The 10,489-nt window shown below is 33.6% G+C and overlaps 1 protein-coding gene across 1 annotated transcript in view; it reads left to right on the forward strand.

The window, feature by feature from the left end:
* The first annotated feature begins 276 nt into the window (after positions 1–276).
* Positions 277–10,489, forward strand: part of LOC117104379 (mucin-4-like) — a 54,009-nt gene continuing 43,796 nt past the window's right edge. Inside the window, exon 1 of the mRNA XM_033245203.1 lies at positions 277–334. Coding sequence (XP_033101094.1) covers positions 277–334 — 58 coding nt within the window. The remainder of the gene's footprint in view (positions 335–10,489) is intronic.

Below are 10,489 nucleotides of genomic sequence, written 5' to 3' on the forward strand. Positions count from 1 at the left end.
GAAAGTATTTAACCTTGACGTTTTGTTGTGGCATTGTTGGTTAGATTATTTCCATTTGATTGATTTTACTGTGGATCTTTATTCAGTTATTATATACTTTGGTTCAAGTCAGTATTTGTTGTTCCATAGGCGTGGTAGTTTTACTATATACACAATACCGTCGAAACTTGATTCGTCAGATATGTCACAATGACGGTATGGGCGACATACGGTACCCATTAACAAAATTGGTTAATTCTGTCTAAGGAGACCATAGTGTGAGGTGTACCAATAATAATGGTCGTACAAAAATATTTCATTTTCACGTTATTTTGTTTACTGCTGTATAACTGCTGTAAGTTGTTTGTTTTTATATATCTCCAAATCATTCTAGTTATGTAGTTGAACGATATTGAATAGGCCTATCAATTTTAATTTGCAAATTCCAAAAAAAAAACAAAAAAAAAAAAACGTTCCAAATACGTCAGTACTTGCTAAAATTTTCGCAAGTGATTAGGATGGGAATGGAACCCATGTATGGCAAGACCCAGCTGTTTTAAGCCTTCGAAAACTATTATTTTATCTACCTTTGGTATTATATTATTTAAGTTTGTTATTATTATTAACATTTATTATCATATTCCGTACATTTATTATTATATTATATATGTTTATTATTGTATTATTTACGTCTATTAGTATATTATGCACGTGTATTATTATATCATATATGTTTATTATTATATTATATACATTTATCATTATATTATGTACGTTTCGTATTGTATTATACGTTTGTTATTATATTATATATCTTCATTATTATATTACGTGCATTTATTAGTATATTACTTACATTTATTATTATATTACATACGTTTATTATATTATTTCCATTTAGTATTCTATTATGTACGTTATTATTATATAACCTACGTTTATATTATATATGTTTAGTTTTATATTTATCAACATTTGTTATATTATGTACGTTTAATGTTATATTATTTATGTCTTTTATTATATCATATACAGATTTATGATATTAAACGTACGTTTATTATTACATTATATACATGTATTAATATATTATATAAGTTTAGTATTCACTATTATATTATCTACATTCAATATTATTTTTTTATAATTCACTATTATATTATCTCCTTCATTATTATACACATTCACTATTATATTATCTCCTTCCTTATTATAAAATACACATTCAATATTATTTCATTGCAGTTCACTTGTATATAGCAGTTAGGCTTAAGTAGTATATACAAGTTCAAATCCTTCATTATTATACACATTCACTATTATATTATCTCCTTCCTTATTATAAAATACACATTCAATATTATTTCATTGCAGTTCACTTGTATATAGCAGTTAGGCTTAAGTAGTATATACAAGTTCAAATTACGTTGCAGTATAATAAAGACTGCTTTGACATTAATTCTGAAGGCATATACAGTATTTTAAATTATAGTTAGTTAAATCTGCATTCCAGTGGTATATTTTAGAATAATTAATGTTCCCTGCTTGGAAAATCGAACCTTAATAAAGATGTCAACTGTCAATTGTTGTCATATTAAGAATTAAGCCGAAAAATTAAAATCAATTAAAAATCTCAGGGGCGGATCCAGACATTTTCTAACGGGGAGGGGGGGCACAATATGAAGTTCACGCCGCCAAGCCACCCTCCGCCCCACCATGGTTGGTGTAAATAAGTGGTAAACAATTGAGCTCTCCTTTCTCCCACTGCTAGATCGCCACTGAACTCATGGGTCCACTCCCTTTTTCCCCCTTTCCTCTCTTTTAACTCAAATGTTTCTCCCTCTCTTTTATTTTCGGCTCAACCCCCCCCCCCCCACTGGATCCGCGCCTGATTCTATTCAAATCTTTAATAATCTAATTTAAATATTTATTAGGGGCATTAATTAAATCTATAGAAAAAACCTTGTTTTGGTGAATTCGGGACTATGTTTGCCCTTTGTGGGTTTTTTTAAAATTATTTATACAGGAAAGAGATATATCAGGTGAATGTTATATCCTATTTCATTACCATGTAACATAATTATCTAAATTTATAATAAATTATTTGTGTTCTAACTATATACAAGCTTTTTACTTTTTGCCAATTACAAATGTGGAATGTAACAAAGATACTTAAAATATCTAAACCCTATCATTATCATAGTAAGTTAATTAACGAATGGATGCCTATCTTTTCTATAGAAAATTAGTTGAATTGTTGAAATATTAATTTACCTAACTATATCACGGCCGTCGGAACCGCACCGGCAGCACCGGCTTTGGCCGGACAACTTAATATCAATTTTATCTCCTTGTTTGCTTGCTATCTCTTTTCTTGTGGCTGTCTCCTAAGAGAAAATGGTGCGGCTATTCAGTCTGTCCGCATCTATTTCCGGATATTTAAAAGTGCCAAAAAAGATGTACACTTCATGGTGGAGGGCAGGGGTAGATATCCTCTCAGACCCCACTAACTTTAAATCATGTATCCGTGGAATGGGGTGGCAATTTCAAAACCAAATGTTTTAAGCTGTGTGATATGGAGGATACATTTTAACATATTTTTGTTACAAAATGTTAGTCTTCACAAATATATATTAGTGTGTGTATTTTAGAGATCGACTGGATGAAAAATATCGGAAAAGAAGTAGCAAGTTCGTGTCTATCAGGTCTGAAAAAAATCCATCAGGTGGTGTGGGAATGGTGGGGTGGAGGGGGGGGGGCTTCCCATAAGTGTTTAAATTGTACTGTTATTTAAGTACCATTTAGGAAAAAATATAGGAGGTTCTTTTTAGGAAAATCCATCTACCTTCAAAATGGCTTATCGACTTACAAATTGTTTGTAACTGTAACATAGTTTCTCGGTTATATTATTAATATTGGTTTAAGCCAAACCCATACCCTTTGAGTAGGTGCTACACATTTGAACACATTTCAATGTATACTTTCTGATATTTGTATTTGATTGAATTAGACTCTCTTTTGAACCTATGCTAGACATATCTATCACTCAACTTATACAGACCCATAATTGGGTGATAGGGCATCATATGCCCATATATAGGCACAACACACCAATTTTTCCTCATTCAATTGTTTAGTGTGGACTGAGCATCAAACACAATACGCTAAAAATGCTAAAATCTAAAACTACTAATTGATAAGTAAGGATGACCCTATACAATCATAGTAACAAATAACTATATGACAGAAAAATAATCATTTTAAAAACTATCATCATCAATGTAACATAATTCAATTAATTTTTTTATTATCATTATGGCAATAATAATTATGACGATTATAATAATTTCATTAAAGATCTGATCACAAACAAAAACAAAAAAAAAACACTCCGGTCTAGCCTATTTATACTCATGTTGCCCGGTTGTCTAGGGGAAATTAGCAAGAAAAAACATTTTTGTTAAGTTAAAAAAAACAACGGAATTTATGTGACGATCTCTGCACAGAAGGTATCACAGCCCAAAAGTACACTGTTGCTAGTTTTCAGCTCTTCACATGCAGTGAGTGTTGAATTATTAAGATGATCCCATAGACATTCACCAACATTACAGGATGGCATGTAACGTTATTCTCTCTCAACAGATGATAGTTTGATCGTTCAATCTGGTAGAACATTTTAATCCAATATACTTTAATTCAGTAGAACTGTTATATTCAATAATTAAACACTGGTGGTCTTCAATGCTGTAGGTAGGCCAGCCTAAGCCCTCGGCGGGGCGCTAGGGTCTCATCTAGGCTAGGCTAGGCCTAACCTAGCCTAGCTAGCCTAAATAAAGCACGATTTATTGCCATTGGGGTGAGAGACCTATATACATTCAACAGCTGATTGGCTTAATTGATTTTGGGCCCTTTGTTAAATATTAGAATGGGGATTAGATGTATTTTTTTTGCAAAAAAACTTTCACCTACAGTGTTTAACGGGCCGGCGGAACCGGGGGGTGGGAGGGTCGGAGGGGCGTACCACTTTTTGGCAAAAAATATATAATGTCTGCAGATTTTTGTATGATTGGAAAGAAATGCAAGAAATGAAAGAGGGAAGGAGGCGTAGGATGGAAAGAGAATGTTTATCCAGTCCCCAACCGAGTTAAATTTTCTCGCGATTCACATTGGCGGATCTGGGGGAGAGGGTAATGGGTCCTGACCCCTCCCTTGGCCAAAAAAAAAAAAAAAAAAAAAAAATCAAAAAAAATTCTAGACCTAACTTTTCAGGACCCGTGAGCGGTTTTTTTTTTTTTTACAATAAGAAAATTAGAATTTTGAAGAACGTCATTAAAACACTTCCACTATAGGGAAAGCTTATTTCCTGCCATCTAGGAATCAACATTTTCCCAGTGGATAATCCCCGGACCACCCTTTCTTTTTGGGATTTATCGATTCATGGAAAAAAGAATAGGCGTGCAACTACTTATTTATTTATTTATGTATGTATACACACATAAAATAAGACATGAGAAAAATTTACCTGACCGTTTTCAAAAGGAAAACTCCTTAAATTTTGAAGAACTTAAAAAGTCATTTAAAAGACATTTCAGAAGTCAGGAAAGCTTATTTCCCGCATTCTAGATATCGAAATATTTCCGGGGTAACCCGGACACCCTTTTTCAATGGAATTCATTGATTCATTAAATCATTTTCAAGATGGGAAAAAATTGAATTTTGAAGAAATAAAAAGTAATTAAAAGACACCCCAGAAGTCGGGAAAGCTTATTTCCCGCCTTCTAAGAATCAAAATTTTCCTGGGAGAGAACCACGACCCCCCCCCCACCTTCCTTTTTTTGAATTGATTGATTTATGGAAAAAATCGTATGTAATTACTCAATTTGTTTATGTATGTAAACACACATTAAAAAAAGACACGAGAAAAATTTATCTGACCATTTTCAAGAGGGGAAAACCTTGAATGTTCACAGCTGTGAGTAGATGAATTATTATTTTAATGACTCATTTTATAGTTGCATATTGCGGCTACCCTGAATATTAAAATTTTTTTAAAAGACATGCACCTATTTTTTTTTTTTTTTTTTTTGTTACTGAAAACTACCATGCTAGATAGTCAAAAATGACTTAATGCAAACTCATATTCCTCAAATGTGCTGGGCTTTAAGGGGGCTTCGCCCCCTTACACTGCCACTAGGGGCTCTGCCCCTGGACCTCGCCGGGGGCCCTAGGCGGCCCCCTGGCCCACCCTAAAGCTGCTCGCTTCGCTCGCAGGCTGCGCCCCCCTTTTCTGGCAGGCTGGATCCGCCCCTGCTGATGTTAAGGAGCTTTTTCGTTGCCTAATACGTTTTTAGCATTATTTTTTTCTTAACTGATCACGGTCTCTATCATTTACCTGTTTTTATGTTTATGAATGTTCAGTGCTCAAACTTTAAACAGAAACGACGTTTTTGTGTCGTATAATTTGGCATGGCTTGAATTCATTTAAAAACATGTCAAATTATTCCTGTGCTTTAAGTTTTCTTCGTAATTTTCTTTGTGGGGCTTTTTAATAGATTTGGCCAGAATGTCAACAGGTTTGCCTTTCGAAACCCACTATAGTCCTCGAGGCTTATTTGAGAGATTTCAGAATAAATATTATAATCCATACCAGTTCTATTTTGTCTATGGTTGGATGAAATAAATTATGGTATAGCATGAAATTTTGTTTTGCATACTCACAGACAGGACTAAAAGGTCAAAGAAATAAGAATAAATTCAGGGAAAGCAAAGCTGAATTTTATATGGTGTCTTTTTTGACGTTGCAAATATACTATTCCAGCAAAAATACTAACATAATTTATATCGAAATCACAAGACTAAATTTATCGTTTAATTAAGGCCTATACTTATAGGCCTATAATTCAAAATTCAAAATTTCTCAGGTATTAGTTTTAGTTTTTAAAATTAAGTTATGACATGTTCCACTCATACACCTATCATTCTATATAATAGTCAAACTTTAAATGTAAACATGCATTTGTAAAACAATAGGCCTATTTGATATTAACGAACATACCGTAACTAGTGTAGAGTTATCGCAGTGCGACATTAGGCAGATTTGTATTGGCGCAAAAAAATAGCTTTAATGCAATAATAATAATAATAATAATAATAATAATAATAATAATAATAATAATAATAATAATAATAATAATAATAATAATGATAATAATAATAATAATAAATTTAGCATCTGAAAATAGATCAGTTATTGGCAGCCATTGACTAAAAAAATCTAATTGGCATATTACATCTTATGATATTCTTATATATTTATATATTAAATTGTATTATATTATGTTGTGTATACATCTTAATTTAGAAAAATTAGCCATTATCATGAAATATTTAAACTAATTGAAGCATTAATTTAAAGAGAATCTATGGTCGACCATTCCTTTAGGTATACTTACCATTTCTTTTTGTTTCTTTTCCTTCCAATTAAATAGGCTGAGTTTGTTGTGTTTGGTTTTATTTTCACCTTTCATTTCTATTCCTTTCTTTCTTTTTTTCTTTTCCTCTCTCTTTTCTTTCCCTTCCTTTTGTATTCTTTTTTTTTTGTGTTCTTTCTCTTTTGGTTTCTTTTCTTTTTTCTTTTCTTCTTTAGGACCTATTTCTTTCTTTTTCTTTTTTGTTTTGTTTCAATTTATTTTTCCTTTCTTTTGTTTCCTTTGTTTTCTTTTCTTTCATTTTCTTTTCTTCCCTTTCTTTTTCTTTATTTCATTTTTTCTTCTTTTCTCTGCTTTCTTTTCATTTCTTTCTTTTTCTTTCTTTTTATTTGTCATCGATTACTTTTCCTTTCGTTTTCTTCTAATGTTTTCATACACTATAATTTCTTGTCTTTTTTATTTCCTTTCTTTCATTTCATTTCTTTTCTTGAGTTTTCGGAGGCGATCAAATTGTAGGGCACTCCCGTGAATGAGAGGTGCCACTGATTAATAACAAACTTGAGGCCTATTTGTCATCTACAGATGTTGTATGGAATCTAGTATTTGGTGCAATAATAGCATGCCCTTTGTTATAGGATTAGGATAGCCATATACTACCCACTCGTTCCTTAGCGTATAATAAATGGCATATATTTTTAAATTCAATTAAATTCAGAAATCATTTATTTTCATTTCATTCATAAACATAACAGAGTTTTACATACAAACAGGAGCGGACCCAGAAGTTTTGGTTAGTGGGGGCTATAGGTATATGTGTAAAGCGCCTCCAAGTGCCTGCGGAGGCTAGGTTTGGGAGGAGGTGTCTGTATGTATGTGTGTGTGTGTGTGTGCATGTAATACTTGTACAATGGAGCTTTTATTTAGTATCTGTATATAATTGAAGAAGAAATATGTGGTAGACACCATTAAAAATAATAACTGATGCCTAGTTGTTGTCAAGTGCAAGTGGATTTGAATAATTATTCATTCATTAAATAACATTTATTTCCCTAAATGTTAAACAATATTTATAGTAAATCATTATTATAACAAGAATATAAGTAAATAAATTAATAATATGAAAAACGATTAACTAGGATCTTTAATGGCAGATAAAAATATCTTTTCACGCAGGATAATCACAGAAACAACATAATTTAAATAAAAATATTAAAAGGGCAAATTAGCGGAAGCTCTGGCGCATATAGCCTTTTAATTGATTTTAAGCAATGCAATTAACATTTATTTCCATACGAAATTTTTCAAATATCCAGTGGCGGATCCAGTAATTTGAAATAGAGCTGGGCCCAGAGAGGGACTTTTACAGATGGAGAGTGTAGCTGGACTACCACCTCAGCCCCACCATGGTTGGGGCTGAGGTAAGAAAATGTATGATTATGACACCTCTAGATTGCGCCGGAAATGGCACTCTCAGACCTAAATTCTAATTCTAATTTTCCTTTGTTTTTTTTTTCCATTTTAAAGAAATAATTTTGAAAAAATTACGGCCGGCTCGACCCCACTTGAATCTGCCACTGATTATTATGCCGTCATTGCGAGACTGCGTCAACGTAACACTGGAGTTTGTAAACTTTTGGTAGGCTTATCACTTAATCGAAATAGGTAGACATCTAGACTGGGTCCAGTCCTTAATCTGTCTTTAAATCTATTTTGGCACCAATGGCGTTCCATATTACCTATTTGCTTGGCGTTTCATAGTATACTTTTTCTTGGATTATCTAATTCGCGATATATACCGTCGCTGGTAGCGCTCTCCAAAATTAACTAATAATTCTAGAGGGAACCTATAATTAAAGACTTGTGGCAAGTCTAGTGAGTTGGCGACTACGGATTGTAAATGGACATAATGTGGACCTGACCTGATCAAAGCTTATTTTTGAGTTTGAGTTTCTATTATCAAACAATTTCTTTTAAAACTACTTTGCGCGCGAGGATGAATAAGGCTGTGTACGTGCTAGCAACTTATGATCTCTTCCCTAAGAGACAGCCCCCCCCCCCGCGCTGTTGGATTTGCAGTCTGGGCGTACGTATCAGGGTTACCATTTGGCCTTTTTGACGGCCAGATTCCTCAAATTTGGCCGTATAAAAATTTGCCTGGCCGTAACGTTTGAAAAGTCACGGCCAAACTATATTTGGCCGAATTTGGCCGAATTTTTGAATTTACATTTTTTTTTCAATACAGGCCTAATATAACAAACTTGTTAGCAATACAATATCGTCACGCACATTTTGTGTTTGTGGTACAGTATTTTAAAGTTGGTTCAACTATTATTGTGTACGTTTTCAAACACTTCAGATCATCATAACTTCATAAGTTCTATTATTGAATGGCAATTGTTATAATCGTGATGGAGTAGACAATACCTGGATTTGCGTCAGGAGAATCAATTAGGGGCCTATATGTATTTTGCCCAACCTGTCGTGAAAATGTATTGAATACTCAGTGCGTGATTCACTAATACACTTTTTGAAGTCACATTTCTAAAGCAATAAAATATCGTCACGCACATTTGTATTTGTGGTATTTTAAAGTTGGTTCAACTATTATTGTGTACGTTTTTAATCACTTCAGATCATCATAACTTCATGAATACATTTTAGATTCACTTCACTGCAAGTAGGTCGATGACTGTTCTATTATTGAATGGTAATTGTTATTATCGTGATGATACAATACCTGGATTTGCGCCAGGAGAATAAATTAGGTGGGGCCTGTGGAATTTTGCCCAACCTGTCGTGAAAATGTACTGAATACTCAGTGCGTGTGAAAACACTTGCAAAATATATTTGCAAGTTGTTCTCCAGTGGGACTCGAACCCACATTCTCCAGATCACTAGCCTGGCATCATGTCTTTAGACCACCGAGCTTGCACCTGATGGCCAGGGTTGAATTCGAGCCAAAGTAAGCAGTGAGTACTATTTTTGCAAATGTTTTTCACATGTACTGAGTATTCAGTACATTTTCACGATGGGTTGGACACAATTCCACCTATATGTTCTATTGATGATGTTGTCAATATTATAATATATCATAGATTCATGAAATGCTTAATAGGCCCTAAACGATAACATGACTTGACCATAGTTTGTTCTCAATATTCTTTAATTTTTTTAACAAAATATTTTTTAGATATTTCTGAGCGTTAATGCCGTACCGTATCTTTTTTAAAAAACCTCAGAACGTATAAGCATTCAGAGTTTCGCCTGAGTAGACCCCACTAGAGGCTCTGTCTCTATGTCCGATCAGGTGCATTTTTACCAATTTTACCTAGGGTCCGGCAGTTATCTATGCCATAGTCACCAACCGTCACGCATCACTTCAAAGTGATATTGGATGAAACTCATTTTGCAGAAACACATGCGAGGTCATAAATGTGTCACGCATTTGCACTTGCGTTATAACGAATTATCACAAAATCACGGGAAAACGTATTTGAAATTAGAAGAAATTGGTTTTATTAAAAATATAAAAACGGTATACAGTAGCTTGAGTCATTAGGGAGCTTTCTTTATCTCGTTCGAGAATCAATTCACAGAGAAAATTTTTCCTTTCCGACCAAAACAACCCAGCCAACCACGCACTTGTAGAATCTAGTAGGCCTAGTCGCGAGCAGTCTTGCGAGTTTATTGTTACAACCAACCGTTTAAAATGTGACGGGAACCCGAACTTCCGCAGGGGTTCCGTAATAATACCGTATACACTCGCGTAGGTCCTATAAGGTGACCCGTGTATAAGACGACCCCCGAGTTTTAGAAGATTTTTGGACGACTCCCTGTTTCATGGTCGGAATTCCTAATTTTTTGTGCTCCTGTATACTGCGTCTAGCTGAATAAATGGAGCCAAATGCAAGGGTACCGTAATCTTCCAAATAATACCATTTTATAAGTTTTTAAATCTTCACCACCAAAATCGTATTTTCCCATATTTAAAATTGCTTTCATTGATACAACATTTAGTTGCTTCATTGCAGTAGTAAGTTCGCGTGTTAAGCTGGTTTTTCACTAAGCGAATTTATTCGCGC

Source organism: Anneissia japonica, unplaced genomic scaffold (genome assembly GCF_011630105.1).
Source record: "Anneissia japonica isolate Jap-2015-1 unplaced genomic scaffold, ASM1163010v1 scaffold288252_len263706_cov166, whole genome shotgun sequence".
Taxonomy (NCBI): Eukaryota; Metazoa; Echinodermata; class Crinoidea; order Comatulida; family Comatulidae; genus Anneissia; species Anneissia japonica.